Genomic DNA, 21,908 nt, shown 5'->3' on the forward strand with positions numbered 1-21,908 from the left:
TTACACCTCAAATTTGATAGAAGACTCGTTATATATTTTTGGTTGAGCCATAATATTTTGATAAAATATAAATCTTATTACATGCATTAGTATAATCATGACAAACTAATCAAATAATTTGGCACCGGGGGCGAAACCAATCATAATTTTCAGAGGGGCAAACGTATAATTAACTGTTCGCATATATGTCGGGGGTCCAAGGGAGCAGCACCCCCTGACGGAGTTCGACCTGTATTTACTAATATTGGAGGCAATTGCCAAAAAATAACACATCTACACAATGTATTTAATAATATTGGGGGCAATTGCCTAAAGACCATAGTATTTTAACATTTTTAGGGGGGCAATTACCTAAACACCCTTGTAATAAAGACTAAAAATTAACTAAATAAGAGTATAATGATTTTTTTTTTTGAGAGGGGGCAATTGCCCCCCTATCAACAAAGGGGTTCCGCCCCTGTTTGGCACCTTACGTAATTTTCATATATTTTTTTAATATGATTATTTGCTCAATTAAGTTGCATATTGACCTTAAGCACATGCCACTTTATTAATCACCCATACATAATCAAATAAGTTGATTCCCTTAAATAGAAAGTGTAGCCTAAAATTCTAGTGATCAAATACCCTAACAGCTTCAAGGGAAATTATTAACTCTACTAGGAGCTAGGCATACAATTATATTAGTATTCCATAGGTTGTTTATCATTATATACAAATATTTATAATTCTAAATTAGAGGATATTGACTTGTAGAATAAAATTATGTCCCATAATAATTAAAACAAATGTTAAATTCAAGCATATGATATTTACAATATACACATGATTGAGGGTAATAATATATTTAGTGCACAAAAATTTTGGGATGATAAACTATCTTAGGAAGAAAACTAGATCATATTGGGGCAAAAAAATCTCCCCATCACAATTTAAAATTGTTCAATTAAGACATTTGACATGTTTTTTGAGGAATATCAAAGCCTCAAATCTTGAATGCTTAGGCTCGACGGTCACTCATAGTCATATCCCTTGACAGATAAATTTTGAACTCTTTATAGAGGATAACTAAAACTTAAGGAGGGCAATCATGATTTTTTTTTTCCTTAACCCCCAAGGGGTATTTATAGTTGGGGAGATGTAGAAGAAAGAAAAAAAAAATATTTTCTTAGAAATTTTTTGAAAATGTTTATAGTTGCTTATTTGTTATTAAAAAAAAAACATTTATTATTAAATTAAATGATAAAAAAAAAAAAGAAGAAGAAGATAAGGTGTGTGTATGGGCATACCCTTGTGACTGGCAACAATAAGCTAATTAACCAACCACTAAGGCCCACCTATGCACTTTTGGGTAAAAAGGGGCTAGTTATAAGGCCTTTTAGGCATTTTTAAATCTCCGAAATATTTCTTTGATATTTTGATACAATTTTAATCATTTTTGGAGACCATTGAAGCTAATTTTAAATATAATTTTAACGAAATTTCAACAGTTTTATGCTAAAAGTTTTGATATTTTTTTTGCGTTATTGGCACGCACCTTCACTAAGATGAAATTATGATTGAGGGATAATTATTTGATTCATAACTTAAGCGAATGCCCATTTTGACATCCCTTTAGATTTAGTATTACAAAATTTTTATGATTATGATTTAACTCAAAAAAGTAAGACTTAGTATTTTTTGGACTAAAATTTTTTTATGTCCAAAATAGAGGGTTGCTAATTTGATAGTAGAAGTTCATTTAATGAAGCTGATTTTGATGAGATGTCCAAATCTCATAGCACTTTAGATTCTCAAAGCAACAACTTTCGGAATCAATTTCAAGGTTAATTGAAGAACATTTTATGCAAACTTATGATATAAGTATGCATTCGATAGTATGAATCTAGCGTCCCTAAGATTGATCCATTATGATATCATTAAGACATTTGAATGCTTGTAAAACATCAAATATTCAAAGGGGGACATCTTTTTTTTTTAAACAAAAATATTTATTAAATATAAAAAGGAGGGGTACAAAGTCATAAGACCATCAGTCTGAGATACAAAGAGTAAATACCCAAAACAACCAAACATATCAAAATAATCAACAAAAGGGGACTCGGGAATGGAGGCCCCCTAGCACCAGCCAAGCAGCCGAGGCACCCAGGTTGCCAGTCAGCTCAGCCACGAAGGGGAAGCAGGGGCCTCCTCATCATCGTCCACTAAAACTCCAAAAACCATCGACGAAAACGCACGAGCCAAATCACAAACCCTATTACTTTTTACCTTTCCTTCTATGCTTATTACCATTCGCATCGGAAATACCACGAATGGCGGGACGAACTTGCTCGACATCATGATAATCAGTTTCATCCTCACTAAAAGGGGAGGAAAGAGAGTCCTCTAAAATCAACCAATCATTTTGAACCAAAATATAATTTTTCGCAGAGTTAGCCACATGCTTTTTCAATTCACTATTAGACATAACTGAAATAGGGATATTAACAAAATTAAAATTGCCCTCACAACCGTCATAAGAAAGTAAAACTGATTGATCATGAACATGCTTATCCAACACTAAATTAACAAAAGAGGAGCCAACATCCTGAATCATGGGACCCATAGGGGACGGGTTATCACAACCAGAAAACTCCCAAATAGGAGAATAAGAAGAACCAGACAGCTCAGCAATCATAGGAGGCACCTCAGCCAAAACCAAACTGCACATGGCATGCATAGAATTCATACAAGACAAAACAGGTTTCAAATTAACCTCACAATTCAAAGCACCAACATCACTAACACATAGCCGAGGGGCCTGGGCTACATACTCAACCCCAACCACAGAGTCCACCAAGGCTAAATTAGGATTATGAATAGCAGGTGAATCACGAATAGCATGAGCAGATACAGGGTCAGTAGGGGAGAGTTCAAAGCAAGATACATGCTCGATAGCAGGCACACCCGCATCACAAGCCATAAGAGCATGTGAAGGGGAAGTAAGAACATGAATCTCAGCCAATCCAACCGGGCCTTCACCCTCAATCGACTGACCCAAAGGTTTAGGAGAAACCATATCCACAAAAAAACCATCACCAGCATTTTCCACATAAACAATAACATTCTTAACAGGAATAGAAGGCTTTGAGGAAGAAACATGATTAGGAGCAGAGGGAGAAGAGCGACATTCACCTCGTTTGTGACCAATGGCCTTACACAGATCACAGAAGGGGGAAACGCCTCCATTTGCACATGCTGAACATAACCCAAATTCTCATAACCCAACCAAAACTTATCAGGATAGAGTTTCGTTATATCCAATTCAACCAGAACACACGCCAGTGAGGGCCACAAGCCAACAGAGGTAGCATAGTCGATTTTAAGAGGACGACCAAATAAAGAGCCCAAAGCATGAAGGATATTGGGAGCAAAAAGATGTTGTCGAAGGTTAATGAAGGATATCCAAATGGGGATAACTGGGGATTCCACACCGATATCAAGGCTAGGCGACCATTTAGTGATTTTCATGTAGCAGTTGAAAGCCAGGTAAGAACGATGGCAAAAAACCTACTATAATCCATGTCATTTGACAATTTAATCAACACATGAGACACATCCATACAGCAGGTAACCCATAAAAAGAGATTATTTTGAGAGGCGAGAAACGAACATCCGACGCATTACCAGATAAAACATCCAAAAATGAACACGATTTCTTAGATCCATATAAAAGACAAGGATCCAAGAGACTATTAGAGGCCATCCGGTCACCTGGGCCAAAAGAAACGAAACACAGCAACAAAATTAAAAACAAGGAAGAAGGAAACTCCCCTAAAACCAAGAGAAAGTTCAGGAGTAGGAACATTCGCCCAGAGAGAACCAGGCGAAGCGGGGCGAGAGGCCCACTCGCCAGAAAAACCCAAGCACGCAGCAGAGAGCGATTGAGGGAAAGGAAAGGGGGGGGGGGGGGACATCTTGAGTTGCCACATGGGGTATTCGAGACATTGACAAAAATAACTAAACTCCCACAAAAAAAAAATCATAAATAGGTCTTGATTCCACAGTTGAAGCCTAAACGTAAGCCTCGAGGTGAAGAAAGTTGTCATATTAAAGAATCATAAAGCTCATCTTGTCAATCAACACCAACGAGCACCATTGATGACAGTAGTCTATCATTATGGTCAAACAACATTAATGATCGCTATGGCCCAAATTCCGTCATCGATCATCAATTAAAGCCTCACTAGACCGCTTTTGCCCTCCGTCACTCAGCATCTACATTCATATTGCCCGAGTGCTACCGATTAATGTCCAACACTCATTATTTATCAAGCATTCTCTACTATTTTTGTAAGAGATTAAGCAAATAGTCTACATTTTACAATCCCATCTTCTTTGGTAGGGAGAGGATCGGCACTTTTTAATAACTTTTAACTTACATAATGAACCATATTAGTCAGGTTAAGCCTCATGAAATTTTCTATTAGCAACTTAAAAACTTTTACGCCTCTTATAAGCCCTCATTCATCTATATGTACGTATTGTTTATACAATGTTAAAGCTTTTTATGTGACGATTTTTTGTCATTGTTTTTTCGTAGTTTTAAGGAAATTTTTGTACGAAAAAAATGCTTCAAAATGTAATAGGAAAATTATCACAAAAAAGTTTTGGATTTGCAGAGCTTTCCTTTAAGCACGACTATTTGTGATTTATAAGTTTTTTTTTTTTCGAGTTTTTCTTAACTATTTTCATTTAATGCAAAAAGTTTTATTTTTTTGTGCATAAATTTTTATTTTTAAAAAAATGATTTGAAAGAAGTCAAAATTTAAACACTCAAAATAGTGTATGATACCTACTGATGCTTAGTTTGGTTGGTGGGCAAGTACGGTTGGGAACCTCCAACCTGTGCTTGATTCCCCTCAAGCTGCAACACCTCTTCAACGGGGCCCAATTAAGTGCGGGCCAAGAGATTTTGGGGTGGGTGCCTCTTCTAGGTCAGTTGAGGATTAGTCATACCGCAAAACACCCTTTCAGAGATGGCAGCAGGTGGATATCCCATTCTATAAAAAAAAAAAAATTATGATACTTAATTATTGTGTGGGCATATGATGCTCATCTAATTTCTTATAAAATATTAGATTTAGATAGATAACAATAATATAATAATATTCAAAATAAATGAACAGTCAATGATTTGTTCTGAATATCGTGTCAAATTCTAGTTGGATTATTTGGACCCACCAGAACGGGTGCCCGAACATAATTTGGCTGATTCGAATCACTTGGCCGCCTAAAACTGCAATCATTATCAATCAAACAAGCCAGGCGGGACCGGCACGCCAATCATACGCTTCAAGATCCCTACGAATTGTTTCGTGACAGTGATTTACATAATTATCCTAATTTTTTGAATTTCTATTTAAATAATATTCTAATATTTAAATAATTTAAATTTTCATAAAATAATATTAAAAAATTGTATTAAAATTTATAAAATTAAATATAAAAATAAGCATTAAATATTTAAGTAAGATCAATTTGTATGATATACATATAAATAAAAAATATGTCAAAATAATCTATACTATGGTATTTAGGTAATTGCCCTCAACAAATCGAACCCTGCCATGGGACGCTGCCCCCTTGGACCCCCGACATATATGCCTTATAAATTTGCCCCCCCTGAAAATTAGGGCTGGTTCCGCCCCTACTCGGCATACCAATAAAATCCATTATTATATAGAATTTGGGATGCAATCGAATCAAGTGTTCAATGAGCTCCTCACTCGATGCTTAAATAAACAAGTTGAACAACTATGTATTGACTCATTTATGTTAATGATTAATGTCATTTAAAACTAGTGAAAAAGTTCGACATGAAGCTCGATTCTTATTCGATATAAAGCTCATTAAAAAAATGTTTAATATTTTATTAATAGTTTTTATTTGTTATAATATAATGATAGAATAGTTATAAATTAATAAAAATCAAAATTAATTTAATGTATAGTATATATCAATTAAAATAAATTATAAATGTCTATTAAATATGAATAATGTATAATGTAATTACAACTATTTTTATTTTGCAATGTTATTTAGTTATATTTTGAGCATGTTTAATAGCTCGAAAATATTCATTTGATACGTTGGAGAACAAATTTATTTGATAGTTTAAACCCTCGCTAGATATGTTCGTAAACATGATCTTTTGATAGCTTAAAAATACTCGCTAAATATGTTCATAAACAGAGTCATTCGGTAGTTCAAAAATGCTCGCTAGATATGTTTGTGAACATGCTTGATATAATTATTTGTTAATTAGATCCATAAAACTTATCTGTTAAGTCAATCAACATCTTGAAGTAGATATCATTTAAAACTCGATAAGACTTTAAATTTTGATAAATAAAAAAAATTTAATATGAGGCAAATATAAATCAAATATAAACATAGATTAATCTATTCGTTTGCAGCCTTATACAAAATTCCTTCGAGATGCAATTTTTTCATTATTTTATTTGTCGCCGTTAAAATAGCAGTCAGAAGCCGCTCCTCCGTGCAAAAATCTTACAGATATTACATGGCGGCGCTCTTACCTAAATTAATTATGGGGAACAAATCAGTTCATTTAATGCTCTATATTTATAATTTAATAAGAAATTACCACATTTTAGTGAAAATATAAAGATCTGTCGATTTTCCAGGAGAAACGGAAGCAGAACAAACGGGAGGGAGAAGAGAGAGAATTGAGGGAAGAGAGAAATGTTGCGGAATTCCCCGTCTCCTCTTCTCCCATCAATTAATCTTCAAAGGTGATTATTTTCTCTCAGTTCTGACCCGCTCGTTCAATTGGGATACCTTTTCTGTTCGACCTAGTTGTTTGTAATCGACGGGCCGAGCCTTTCAGCTTGGATTTTCCACCAGATTGCTCTTTTTGATTCGCGCTCCGAAGAAATTTTTTGCCTCCAGTTGTTGTTCCTCTGTTGTTTCGTCGATTGATTAATAGGGTTTTTTTTTTGGGGATTCGCTGATCGAACTTGAGATCCTATTGATGACTGCTCTGGGATTTTAGGTTTCCCATGGCCTCTGTTCTTTATTATTATTATTGTTTCATCTTCATTTTGCTGGATTTACAGGGCAGGAAAAGTTAAGAACTGACAGTCATCATCAATTAATAGGAAACAGATCAAAGGCGTGGATGTTTAGCATTCCTATCTATATATATGTAGTTTGATTTTTGTCTGTGTTTTGGAAATTGCTTTTAATTCACCTCCAAGAACTTTTGTTCGATTTCTCTGGATAGTTTGTTAGATTTTTGTGTTTCTATTTGTAACTTACCATGCTTCATTTTCATTTAGCTTCACCTGCTGAATGCTTTGATCAGTCTCAATCAGTTAGCAATTTTTAATGATATGTAGAAATTATTTGTTTTTTAGGATATGATAGAATCCCTTTCCCCCTTAGGTTTACAGGATCCATTTGCTTTTGCGATGGTTTAATAGTATATGTACAAGTAATGCATTTTGTTCCTAGATATTTATGAAATGGACTGTATCCTCATTGTTGGGGCATTCATGGTCCTTACTTTTATTCGCAGGTATGGAGTGTGTTATTGAGGAGAAAATATAATGTTGCAGTGCCCAGGGGGATTCAAGCATTTGTTTGCTGTCTTATTAAAGTGCTGTGATCTTGATCTGTACAAGCAGCCAAAAGGTCTTGAAGATCCAGAAATTTTAGCAAGAGAGACAGTGTGTATGTTGCTTATACGTCCCAATTTACTTTTGAAATCATGAAAATAAGAAGATAGAAGTAGAAATATATCCTCTCGTTCTTATGTGTCTACACGCCTATAAGCTATGCATCTGATATCGACTTTTTTATTGTACTTGCAGTTAGTGTAAGTGAGATAGAAGCACTATATGAGCTCTTTAAAAAAATCAGCAGCGCTGTGATTGACGACGGGTTGATAAACAAGGTAAAGATCTTATTTATAATCCTACTTGTTCTTTCTATACGCCTATTATGCACTGTGATAAAATGCTTCTGATGAAGTATGGAATTATTAATTTCTTATTTAATTGCAATGGGAGATTAGTTGTAGAAAACATAAGAGAAAAGGAACATTAGAGAGGGTTGTGAAGCAACAAATAAGGAGAGGAAGAAGAGAAAAGGAGGTTGGATCTAGTTGGGTTTTAGGAGAGAGGTAGGTGGATGATATGGAGAGGAGATGTGAAATAGATGAGTTTGGAGAGGGAGTCTAAAAAGAGTATTTTTGAGAGAGAGAACTGAAAAAAAATAATATTGTGACTAACTAAGCCAATATTTATTCCACCCCTAATAGTGAGGCCTGAAGTCTTATTTATAAAAAAAATATCCATAAGGATAAAAGCTTATTAAAAATATGAAAAAATATTTAAATAGTCCCCCAACTAATCATATTTAGCCTAGCCCTATAGTATCATATTTTTGTTTTTTAATTCCTCAACTATACAAAATTGATCTCAAATAATTCTTCAGATAAAAAATTGATGAAATTAAGGATACAACAACAACAACATCAAACCTTTGTCCCACTATGTGGGGTTGGCTACATAAATCCTTTTTCACCACTGTGTCCGGTTAAAAATCAAATTCTCATTTAAATCTAATAAATAAAGATCATTTATAATATTTTCTAACCAAGTCTTTTTAGGTCTACCTCTACCTTTCTTAACATAAGTCAAATCTAATACCTCAACTTTCCTAACCGGGTCATCGGAAGGCCTCCATTTAATGTGACCAAACCATCTAAGGCAACTCTCTCTAATCTTATCTTCCACTGGAGCTACTCCAACCTTTTCACGTATATGCTCATTTCGTATCCTATCTCTAAGGGTCAAGCCACTCATCCACCTAAGCATCCTCATCTCTGCAACACTTAACTTAGTATTATGCTTCTCTTTTAATGGCCAACATTCGACACCATAAAACATTGCAGGTCTCACCACCATCTTATAGAATTTTCCCTTAAGTTTGAGGGGGACTTTTCTATCGCAAATTAAGGATAAAAAATGAAATAAAAATTTTTCTTACTATGTCACCAAGTTCCCTCCATTGCATGAAAAAAGACACCTAGGATTTGTGTATGGTGATGAGTTCATTGTTATACCTTGCATGAGATGTTGATGATGAGATCGCAAGAAGAGGGAGAGAAGGTTTGAAGTTTTTTTACTTTTCTTTTGTTTTTTTAAAAGAGTGAGAGATATAAAGAGAGTGATATTTGGTGAAGCATAATGTGTAGGTGGGCCGGTGGGGTTGCCAAAAGAGCTATAGCTTGAGCGGAGAAGACAAGGAGGCTGACAAAGTGCAATTTTAGGTGTCGGGTTCAGGTGTTGCAAGTGGGTGAGCGTCACGCTAATGTGACATGTGAAGTGTTTTGTGGGTTAGGAGTTTGGCAATGTGCAAGTGTGAAGAGGTTGAGTATTTTGGGGGGGGGGGGGGGGGGCCTTGGGGGGGGGGGGAGAGGTCATTTGTGGTGCAATGCATTAATGATGTTCCGTGCTGTGGGCATGAGGGGTTAAATCTTGATGTTCGGAACGAAGAATAGAGGACAGAGAGGGTGACTCACATGCTAGGAGGGGTGAGAAAGGTTAGAGCATGGGATTGAGAAATGAGAATACGGAGAGGAGAGGTCGGAGAGGGTAAGTCACATGCTAGGAGGGGTGAGAAAGGTTAGAGCATGGGATTGAGAAATGAGAATACGGAGAGGGAGGTAAAAATTTGAGAGAGAAAAAAAAGGAGGAGAAATGGGGAATTCAATAGTCTTATTGATTTTTATTTTTCTTATAATACTGATGGGGTTGGGCGACACCCACATGAAACGTTGCAAATGTGCTTGATGTACCTTAACTGCCATTCCAGGGGCAGTTAAGTTGACCTAAGTAGTTTTTTTTAATAAAAATGGTTTTTAATCCATACTTTAATAAATAATATTTGAATTATTATATATTTTAATTTTTATCATAATAATAATTTTTATTCTTTTTTTAATATACATATACACACACTCACAAACACGTTTGAAATGAGAGTACATTTTCCTGTGAATTTCTTGTTTCTTGTTTGACAAAATTTTGTTCTTTACTGTGTGGAAACTGAAACAAGTTTGGGAATGTGCAAGTGTCAGGAGTTTGGCTGTTGGGGGAGAGAAGTTATTTGTTGTGTAATATGTTAATGATGGGAGAGGGCTGCGGGCGTGAGGAGTTAAATCTTGATATTGGGAACGAAGAAGAGAGGAGGGAGAGAGTGAGTCGTATGCTAGGAGGGGTGACAAAGGTTAGAGCATGGGATTGAGAAAATGGAGATAGGCAGATTATAAGCATATCAAAATTTGAGAGAGAAAATGGGAGGGGAAATGAGGAGTTCAACAATCGTATTGTCTTTTATCTTTCTTATAATACCGATGGGGTCAGATGACACCCACATGAAATGGTGCCATTCAAGGGGTAGTTAAGTTGTCCTAAGCTTTTTTTTTTTTTTGATAAAAATGGATTTTATTTGTGCTTTAATAACTAATATTTGTATTATTATTATTTTTTCATTTATCATAATAATCATTTTTTATTCTTTTTTAATATACATATATATCTATAGAAACACACACTCTCACAAACATGTTTTAAGTGAGAGTGTATGCTTTGTCTCGTGAATTCTTGTTTCTTGCATGAAAATATTTTTTTCTTATATTGTGTGGAAACTCAAGCAAAAAGGGGTGTTTTTTTTGGATAATTTCAATTTCCTAGATTCATCGGGAAAGCCTGCTTTGCTAAATTGGCATAGATTGGGTGCTCATTTAATTTGAATAGGTATTTTGAGTACATTTGTCATAAAATTATGTCTGCCATCAGCTGTTATCGTTTCATTTGACTGCATCGGCTTTTAAGAAATATATTTAGAAATCAACAAGATTGCCATGCCTGATAGAAATGCAGCCTCTATAATCCAACCAACTGAACTTGAATCCTGTTCAATAATATTTATAGTTGAACCTGAATCCACTCTTAAAAGTGAAATGACACACGGATCTAAGGCCACCACTTCAATCTATTCAAGAAAGAGAGCTCCCATTTCAAGACCTCCACAGATTCAAGAATTTAAACTAGGTGCAACTATTCTTTACTATTCCTTCTTATGTTGATAATGAACTAATTGCTAATGAGTTTGAAACATGTCTTTGTTAATGATGTACTTAATGTTGACAGGAAAAGAACCAAAAAAATGTACTTAACATCCAATCTCCCAATTTGTATTCTTCCATAAACTATCTCCTCAATATAAAGCTTCCTTATCATCAAGCTATATTGACATGCCCGCATCGCTACTAGTGATATTTTAGAATATATTGGGTGCAAGCTACGTAAGAGGAAATGAGTGCATCAAAATTGAAAGGTTATGATAAATTGTTAATTTATCAATATGTATGAAAATATTAAAGCATAATTGGGTCTATACCCTAAAATAATCTTAGTAGTATATATGGATGATATTATTTTATTAGAAAATAATCCTTCTGAAGGAGATTCTCTTAGAGACCAGAGATGCTGGAAGGCTTAAGTAGTTCTTGGGCATTGTAATGGCACATTTCAAAGGAGGCGTACTTATTTCTTCAACAGATATATGTCCTGGATCTCCAGAGAGTGACAAGAGCACTTGGCTATATAGCTATGGGGGCACCTATTAAATCTAATCATAAATTAGGCGAATAAAAAATGTATAGTAGAAAGCTAAAGATGTCAGAAATTGGTTGGGAGATTGATTTACTTGTCGTATACCTAGCTAATTATAGCTTATGTTATCAGTGTAGAGTAAATTCAACGAAAATCCTTAGGAGAAGCACTTGCAAGCTATCTATAAGATTTTATACTATCTCAGGACTACACCAGGAATACGGAACTTTGAGCAAGAGTTCAAAAGATATAAAGAGCTTGGTTTGGAAGCTTAAGCAGATGTAAAATTTGCTTTGTTGTTGATAAAAGATTCACATCAGGTTATTGCACCTTTTTTGAAGGTAATCTTGTGACATGGAGAAATAAGAAGTAAAATGCGGTGAGATCAAGTAGTTAAGTTTATTTTAGAGCAGTGGTTCATGGAATCTGAAAATTTTATAACTGAATATAATCCTTGATGTTCTTAGCATCAAGGTTGAAATGCCTATGAAACTCTGTTGGGACAACAATTCTGCCATCAATTTTGCACAAAGTCAATTACAATATGACTTCACCCAACACATCTTGGTGAATAGACGCTTCAAAAAGGGAAAATTGAACAGTGGTTTGATCAACACTCTTTACATACCATCAAGTGATAAGCTAGCATATGAGATGACTAAGGGACTACCTGCTTTAGGATTTTAAGAAATTAAAAGCAAGTTGGAAATGCAAAACATATGTTCACTAGTTTGAGGGGGAGTATTGGAAATTTTTAATAAGATTTTCCTCTTAAATCTGAATTGTATAATTATGCATAAATTCTTCTTTTCCTTTAGGAATATCTAAATTTGGAACATTCATATTTTTAAGGATTGATCACATGATCAAACCTTAGTATAGCTCACCTCCATGCATAACTATGCAATGTTACTGCTGATTTGAGCAAGAAAATTATGAATTAGTTTCTCTACAATTTTCAACATCAGAAATAATAGTTGAGCTGGTGAATTATGACTATATTATTTCTAATATCTATATTGCTTTCTGCAGGATGAGTTTCAGCTGGCACTTTTTAAGACTAACAAAAAGGAGAGCTTGTTTGCTGATCGGGTACTTTCGATAGCATTATGTTTTGCAACTATTCACAAGTTTAATGAGCTAAATCAAAATTCCAGGAGTTGCATTGCTGAAGCTTTTTTTATAAAGAAAGTTTTTATCTTTTGAAATTTAACTGCATGATTGCTTTTTCACATTAATATATTTATATTAGATGTCACTTTCCTGTCCAAATAGGTCTTAATTCGTCCATTTTTTTGGTAATGCATTAGTCTATATTTTAGGGAATTAAATTAATGCGTCATGCTTTAAAACTATGAGAAAGAGTTTTTTAGCATAGATTATGATGTGATACTAATGTTTCTCAAAATCAATTTGGATTCATGCCAAGTAGACCTACAATGGAAGCTATTCATTTATTGAGAGGTTTGATGGAGAAGTATAGAGAGAATAAGGATGATGTACATATAATATTTATTGATTTAGGGAAACCTTATGATAAAGTTTCAAGATAAATGCTTTGGAGAGTTTTTAGAAAGAAAAGGGTCAATAATGCTTATACTCAAGTTATTAAGGATATGTATGCAGGAATTGTTACTTGTGTTCCAACACAAGATGGTTTGACCAAGTATTTTTTTATTTCAATTGGGTTACATCAAGGATTAGCTTTAAGCCCATATATTTTTTGCTTTAGTGACATTTGCAAAAGGTTGTACCCTAGTGTATGCTTTTTGTTGATGATATTCTTCTTGTTGATAATACTAGAGAGAGTTGAAGGTATACTTGAATTATGGAGGTCAACCTTAGAGTCTAAAGGTCTTTGTTTGAGTAGATCTAAAATCGAATACATGGAGCATAATTTTAGTAGTAATAGATCTAGTGGGAGAATTATGACTTTGGGCAATCAAGTCATTAATAAGAGTACATGTTTTAGATATATGGGGTCTATTGTCCAGAGTGATGGTGAAATAGATGGGGATATTTTAGTAGAATTCAAATTGGATGGTTGAAGTGGAGGATGCTTCAGGCCTATTGAATGATAGAAAAGTATTCCTCAAACTTAAGGAAAAATTCCATAAGATGGTGGTGAGACCTAAAATGCATTATGGCACAAAATGTTGACCATTAAAAGAGAGGCATGCAATTAAGTTAAGTGTTGCAGTGATGAGGATGCTTAGGTGGATGAGTGACTTTACTCTTAGAGATATAATGCGAAACAAGCATATACGTGAAAAAGTTGGAGTAGCTCCAATGGAAGATAAGATTAGGGAGTTGCTTTAGATGATTTGGTCACATAAAATGTCAGCCTTCTGATGACCTGGTTAGGAGAGTAGATGTATTAGATTTGACCTATGTTAAGAGAGAGAGGTAAACCAAAAAAGTCTTTGTTAGAAAATATTTGGAAATGACATTTTTTTATTAGATTTAAATGAGAATTTGACTCTTAACAGGACACAATGGAGAAAAAGGATTCATGTAGTCGACCCAATGTAGTGTGATGAAGGCTTGATGTTGTTGTTATTGTATTAGCCTATATTCTAATTGCTGACTCACCAAAGGGTAATAATATCTCATCAAAATTCATGATTAAGGCACTGTTTTTTTTTAATCACAGCAATGCAACTACATCTTGTTATTCTCAAAATGATGTCATAAGCTTGACAATCAACGCCAATTGATGTTTTCTATTTTAATTCCTTTATATTAGATTTATTTTTCTAACCAAGAAGTAACCTTTTGAATTAGTTTACTCTTTCTATAACTGATATGTAATGAATCAATTGCTAGTTATACACATTATGTAGCTCTCAACATTAATGAATAGAGAAGGATGATCAGTAAAGCCAATCTTAAATAGCTGGATGAGGTTAATTATGATGATGATCATGATGACTTAATATGTGCTTCTATTGAGAGAGTTTTAATATTCCGGGTCAAATTTTAATAAGGCAGATTTAGTTGTAAATAATACACTACCCAAAGATTTCAATCTCATTTCACAAGAATTTTATGATTTAGTTTCATATTTCATATAGGCGTAAGCCTTAATGGTTAGTTATCCCACTTGGTGATGAGAGAGAACTTTTGATTAAGATCAGTCGCTAAATAGACACTTAATGCTTAACATATAGTATCGGGTTTGAAATTTGTAGCTATATAGTAGCAGAATAATGGAACAATGAGATCTTGATTAAGTTCTTCATCATCCTCTTCAAATGTAAGATGACAAATAGACACTTAATGACCGAAGAATCTTTTTCCATAGCCATGTATTGTTTTGTTTAAGAGAACCTCATAGATTTGGGTGGATATTTATCTAAGAGAACAATTAGCTCATAAAATGTCTTGTGCCCTATTAGTTCACCCTAAGATTCATTTCTCTAGAGATTTTTAGCCATTGGGGAACTTTTGGGCTATAGCCATCACCCAAATTTGATAGTGTTATTTTGTAATGAAACCATCTAGTCAGAGGACCTTAGTTATAATTATTTACTTGTAGTTCCACTAGTTAGAGAACATGTGTCGAGTCTTTGGTGGTCAGAGAATGTTTGAGAATGAATTATAATGATATGCTCAGCAAGACATTGGTCATTTTTGAGTTGAGGTTACTTTTTAAATTATCACTCTTGACAAATGGTTGCAAAAGGTAGATAAAATTTTGTTTTAAATTTATGGGCAGTAAACTTCACTTAAAATATTTTGAATTTTTGTATTTTTTATATTTTCTATTTTTATTTAGATGTGGTCCCAAAATAATTTACTTTAGAATTTGGGGGCATTTTGAAATATATAATCATCTATGATTGATATTTTTAGCTAACACAGTCATCATCAAGGACTCGGGGTATTTAAATAATCTTATTTTGATATTTGAATCTTGTAAACTTTGTTGGTTTGCTAAGAAAGGGCCAGGTTCAAATATTAACGATATGTGTTATCATAAAAGCCATAACTCGAAGAGTTTGTATTTTTGTAATGAATTTATTTGTAAAAGACATTTATGTCTTTATGTGAATGTAAAATCAAATATTTTCATAGGTTTTATAATCTTATATTTATTCATGGGAATAGGTTTCATGGTGAACCTTTAAAATTTGTTGTTTGGGTCTCTTTCTTGAAATTCAAATATCATAAACTCCAACACTTACAACGACGAGTTTCGGACTTGAAATATGAGGATCATGACTCTTCCCTATAGGCTGAGTAGCTCGCTTGAGAGCATGATTATCAATTGGTGAATTTATCGTTAGTAGAAGTTTGTGAATTTTAAAGCAATTGCACATTTTATGGGTCACTTTCCTCTCAAGGCTGGTTTATATTAAAATTACTTTGAGTCTGTGCAACATTTTTAAACATTAAATTTGAGCATTTAGGTATTTTTAAAGTTCATGTAGATAAATTTAATTAAAAAAAAAGAGACTTATGGAGCTTCAAAACAATTGCTCGCCTCTTTGAACAATTGCACTTTTTTTGGTGCATGACAAATTTAGTTTAATTTATTTAGCCCATGCAGCATTATGATCTATGTATTTGGATGTTAACATACTTGTAAGAGCATATGCGGGTCAATTAATTTCAATAGTCCGATGTGTCGTGCACACTTTTTGATGCATTTGCTAGGCGTACTTGCACTTTTCGCGTTGCATTCATGCAATGCACTTATATATTTCTTGATACCCTTGCATGATGCATCCGCACACCTCTTGATGCACTTGCGTTATACACTTGCATGTTTGCATGTCTTTGGTGTGCTTATACAATGTGCTTACTTCATTAGTATGTTTGCACTGTGCATTTAATGAACACATGGATAAAATTGCTTTTAAGCACTTTATCAAAATGGCTGTGTGACCTGTGTTATGGAACAAGTTAGGTCACTTTGCTCTATTTAAAATCATTTATGTGAACATAGTTGTTTGAAACATGTGAGAGTACAACATAGCAGTTGTTCACATGAATGCTTTGTCATTGAAGCATGCTCATAACTTTGCGTTTAAGTTCATTATTTCTCATATTATGTCTATTTGTATGTGTTGCAGATCCAATTACAACTGTCATGAGTTAGATTCTTCTAGGTATTTTTCAAAAGCAATATTCATTTGTAAATAGCTCATATTTCACTCTGGTGGGTTCCATAAGTTATCATTTTTCTAGCTATAAATGGCAGCTTATTTAGTTCATTTTTATTCCGTGTTTATTTCATTGAGTGTTCCTTTGAGGCGATTCTAAGCATTCATGAAAGTTTTGTAGTGTAATCAAGTTTTGCGCTTGCAAGCAAGCTTTCAAGTTCATAACAAGTCCCCTTTAAATCCTATACCAGTTTAAATCATGTTGTTATTTATCACAACATATATTGCGTTTCAAGTGTTTGCATCATAAACATTGCAAGTTTAGCATTTGTAATTTTAATTTTCATTTTTAGTTGCATTTTTTTGTTTGCAAGTTATTTTTATTTTATTTTTTGGGTTCCATGTCAATATAAATCTCAGTAGACTTTTGATGTCTTTCCCACGTATGGGGCATCTTCAATTGTGCTACACCTTCCCACAACACCAAAAAATGCATGCATGGTCAGTGTCGTAAGATTGCTATCGAGGGGTTTTCTATCTTGCCACATAAAAAAAGGCATGCATCATTCTTCATGCACCTGCTTGAAATTTGCAATATTCCATGCTGCATCAAGAAAGATACACACATGTACTTATATATGAATTTCTTCACCGTGTTAAGAAAAGTGTGTGCAAAGTTTTCCCACTATGCCACCAACATCGCTTATGAGTTTTTCCGATCGTGCTAAAAAATCACGCACGGGTTGTAGACATGCACCAAAGAGAGAGGTATTCGATTTGTGGGACGTCGTGCACTGGTTTGGTGTGGGTTCAAGATGGTGAAGCCTTGAAGGGAGCGACATGCGTGGGACATGGTCATGGTAGGTACATTTTTTTTTCAACAGTATGTGCACATCTAACTGATTAATTTATATAAACCATGATAAACATAACATGTTATTGATAATTTATATTTTATAAGCAGACTCGTAAAATCTATGGCAAAGCAGATAACGTTAGTAGTTTCAATTTCATTATCATGATTTTCCAATATCACATTTTCTTCCATCTTTGACTTCATGCCAAGCCTCATGCCATCCAATTCTGGGCAACAGTTTTTTCCCCAATAATGTTATCTATAAGATATAGAAGTTTGTCCCCATCTTCGGTTATAAATAAGCTTTAATTTAATGCTTTTAAGTGAGATGAGAAGACAGCTTTGGCTTTCATTGAGTACTGGAATCTTGAGCGGATTGAAGACATTGATTTTGCATTCTTATGTTAACCCCACTTGCAAATACGTGTATATACGCAATCCTTACTTGCAGTCGGGTGTTTTTTTTTGGGGAGGTAGGTAGGGATGGGCTTTTTAGTTTTCATTGTGTGCACGCAGCATCTTGAATATGCAGTTAAAGGTAATAACTTTGTACTATCTAATAGTCATAGAAGCGGTATTAATCCATCCTAATGATGGGGTTCAATTTATTGTAGTCATTAGATAAATATATTTAGCTTTGACTGATATGAACTATCATATGGATTTTTTTTTGGGAATGAATTGCTAAGGTCATAAAGAAAACTTGAAATTGTTTTTTATATGTTATTAAGATGACAAAGATGAGAGTTGTTTGGTACAGCTTTGAGATTCAACAAAGCAAATTTTTGCGGTTAAGGAAAGCTGCTACCCACACCTTAATGAGGACCTGCATCTACTTGGTGGAAAGCAATTCTAAATGGAGCCAAAGTTGATGGCTTAATATATTTATGCTTGATGACCTTCAGCTTATCCATGCCTTTTTATCATTTGTAGTCAATTAGAAAATGTATGCTTATAGCATTTTGCCTCAAATTTTCAGGTTTTCGACCTGTTTGATACAAAGCACAATGGCATTCTAGGATTTGAAGAATTTGCTCGTGCTCTCTCTGTTTTCCATCCTAATGCCCCCATAGATGATAAGATTGAATGTGAGTTGAATAATATTTATTACAAATTTGCTAATGTCATAATGTTTTTTCAGTTCTAGTCTGTCATTGATTGTGAAGGATAATCTTTCATACGTGCGTCCATGGATTTTCTTACAAATCTTGAGAGTTTGTCATCATATTTTAGACTTTGCCTTCATTCTATATCAAAATTTTTTTTTTTTTTAAACTTTATAGTGCAAGGAAATGAAATTCTTGTCATATATTTTAGACTCATTCTCTTTTGACTCATCTATCCTCATTTGTTCAACATTTATGTTATCTGGTCTTTTTTAAATTGGATTTTAATTAGGATATAATGGGTTGACTTCTTAGTTTTTGTGATGTTCCGTTGCAGTCTCTTTCAAACTTTATGATCTCAAGCAACAAGGATTCATAGAGAGACAAGAGGTATTTTCTAATATTTAATGCAAATGCTGAGTTGCTGACCACAGCTTTAGTACATTTTTTGTTTAAGCAGCCCTTCTTTTTAGGAATTTTGAGTGCTGCAGCCCAACATATTAGAAATTTTAAAACGATTTTTTTTAATGAATTTGCCGTATAAATATTGAAACACCTTAAAACGGGGCCAATAAGAGCCAAGGGATTAGGATGAATAACTGGGGTCAGGGGGTTGCTGAGGCCAATCATTATTTCCTAGCGGGGTGGGCTAGCTAGCACCAAGATAGGTGAGGTCATCCAAACACATCCAACATAGTGCAAAAAAATTGACACCAAGTCATAAAATGGCTTATGAAAAAATATTTTTGATAACAGCCCAAGCCCATTTATGCTGACACCGTGTCACCACAAGGTCAATATGAAAAATAGCATAACCGAAGAGTGCCATTGAAGCATAGCAGCAGTATCTGACTTGGAATAATTCAAGACAGGTGAAAATCAAGGTACAGAAGCCCACAGAAAAAAAAAAAACAACCAATAGAGAATGTAACCAGTAGCAATAGAATTGGTATCAGAGCGGTACCCTAGATCAAAATCTCAGTTCTCCTTGCTGATTTCGGCTGCAAATTTCCTCTCTGTTTGCTGATTTTTACTGTTTGAAGATCATAGTCATTGTTTGTTGATGCTTTTTATGGTTTGAAACCTAAATCCATGAATGACAACAAAGAAGATGGAGGTGTTGGAAAGAGAGACAGAACAATTCAGGGCCGAGATGGAGGAGAAATATTCCGGAATAGAAGGAAAGTTCACAATGGTGGAAGGAAAGTTCACAACTGTGGAAGGAAGAGTGTCATCCATGGAAAACCGATTTAAGAACATGGAAGGCATGATGAGAAAATTAATCGAGATGCAATCGAAGACTTCGTCGGCTATTCCTAGGGCTGATCGGAAGGGAAAGAAACTTTAGGAGGACGATGATGAAGTGAAGATAGTTTTTCCTCAAGAATCATCACGAGGGGCCTCAAGGTATCCCGAAGAAGGGGCAGCAAGAAGAGGGGAGGCCGAAGCCTTTTTGGATACCACCCAGGAAGGCGAGAAGGTGGACCGGAAGAAGTAATGGTTTGGTGATGTAGACAAAGGGGGGGTCAACTCATGTCCAAAATAATACGAATTTTGGCTTCCCTTGAGTATACTATTTGAGCTGAAAATTTAGCTCATTTATGAGCTGATCTTTAGTTCATTTATTGAATTAAGGGTTAGCTCATTATTAGCTATGATTTTAGTTCATAGTTATCTTTATATTAAATGTACTTTTTATGTTTTTAATGTTTTAAGTTATGGTGTCTCTTGGGTTTCCAAAAAGGGCTTTTGGAATCCCAAGTTAGTTGTTTAGTCTTCCTATGCATGACTCCTTGGTTCCTCCATGATTTCATTGCTTTTGCCCCCTTAGATTCCGGCCGGCTGCTGGTTTCCCGTGCCTGGGCTCCCTCCCGTGACCGTGGCCCCTTGGCTCCCGCTCGACCTCCTTGGCTCCCCCGGCTACCTCTTCGGTTCCTTGGCTTGGGCTGTTTTTTCGTGCAAAGCATTTGAGTGTAATGCTTTTGATGCTTAGTTTCTTGTGTTAAAATTAATGTAATGTGTCTCTTTGTATTCCCTTTCATACCTATATATATAGGGGATTTGTATTGTTTGAAATAGTTGAATGAAATGTTATTTTTGGAAAAGCTATAACCTGGGGGTTTGCTTTGGAAATCCTGCGGGCTCTTTCCACCCTTCTTTCTCATCCCCTCCGGAAATCCTGCGGGCTCTTTCCAACCTTTCTTCTCGGGCTTCTAACCTCTTTCGTCTCTTCGCAAGTGCCACTCCACCTGTATCCTTCTTCTCCAAGTGCAGCAACTTTAGGGTGTCGTCATTTTATTTGGAGTCTAGTTTGTAAGTTTTAATTTATGACAAATTTGAAATGTAAGAGTTTGTTCTCTTCTCTCTTCTCATCTTGAATTTCGTCTCAAGTCGTCTCTTCGTTTTTATGTCGTCCCACCTCTCTTGTGCGGGTATAGGCTCTCCTATATTTCTTGCCCCCACCATTTGGCCGAACCCTGGGGTTGAAATTAGCCAAGGGAGGAAGGGAGAGAATCACACCATCACTACATAGGAGGAGTTGATGAAGGAATAAATTATTGAGGTATGGAGGCTAGATCAATGAAGCTAAAAATGTCAGTCTTTGAAGGGGAAGATGCTCAAGGATGGGTGTATCGAGTAGAATGTTGCTTTGCTATCAACGGGCTGGCAGAAGGGGAAAAGCTTATGGTGGTGGGGCTATGCTTGGAAGGCAAAGCCTTAGCTTGATTTCAATGGAGGGAGGTCATGTATCCGATCTATTCATGGGGGTATTTAAAGATTGCATGTTGGGACATTTTCGATCCATCTAGGAAGGAGGCCTCTATGAGCAATTTTATGCCCTAACTTAGGAGGGGACAATCATGGAGTACCAGGAGGAATTTGTGATGTTATTTGGTAGGCTGAGGGGAATTTCTGAAGAAGATTTTGAGGAGAATTTCATGAATGGCCTTAAGGAAGACATATGAGTAGAATTCAGAGTGTTGAGGCCTAAAGGGATGAGGGAGACAATGGAACTTACATAAATGGTGGAAGAGAAACATTAGAGGGAAAAGGTCAGCAAGAGCAACACCATGGGAGGCGTTTATAAGAATACCTCCATGACCTTGGTACCGAGAACCCAGATGGTTTCTTTTCAGAGGGAAGCACC

The 21,908-nt window shown here is 35.0% G+C and overlaps 1 protein-coding gene across 1 annotated transcript in view; it reads left to right on the plus strand.

The window, feature by feature from the left end:
- The first annotated feature begins 6,642 nt into the window (after positions 1 to 6,642).
- Positions 6,643 to 21,908, plus strand: part of LOC110099036 (calcineurin B-like protein 3) — a 36,708-nt gene continuing 21,442 nt past the window's right edge. The window contains exons 1-6 of the mRNA XM_020826049.2: positions 6,643 to 6,797; positions 7,583 to 7,737; positions 7,878 to 7,960; positions 12,723 to 12,782; positions 18,634 to 18,742; positions 19,098 to 19,150. Coding sequence (XP_020681708.1) covers positions 7,614 to 7,737; positions 7,878 to 7,960; positions 12,723 to 12,782; positions 18,634 to 18,742; positions 19,098 to 19,150 — 429 coding nt within the window. The 5' untranslated portion in view covers positions 6,643 to 6,797; positions 7,583 to 7,613. The remainder of the gene's footprint in view (positions 6,798 to 7,582; positions 7,738 to 7,877; positions 7,961 to 12,722; positions 12,783 to 18,633; positions 18,743 to 19,097; positions 19,151 to 21,908) is intronic.

This window comes from Dendrobium catenatum, unplaced genomic scaffold, assembly GCF_001605985.2.
Source record: "Dendrobium catenatum unplaced genomic scaffold, ASM160598v2 fragScaff_scaffold_1632, whole genome shotgun sequence".
NCBI classification, from domain to species: Eukaryota; Viridiplantae; Streptophyta; class Magnoliopsida; order Asparagales; family Orchidaceae; genus Dendrobium; species Dendrobium catenatum.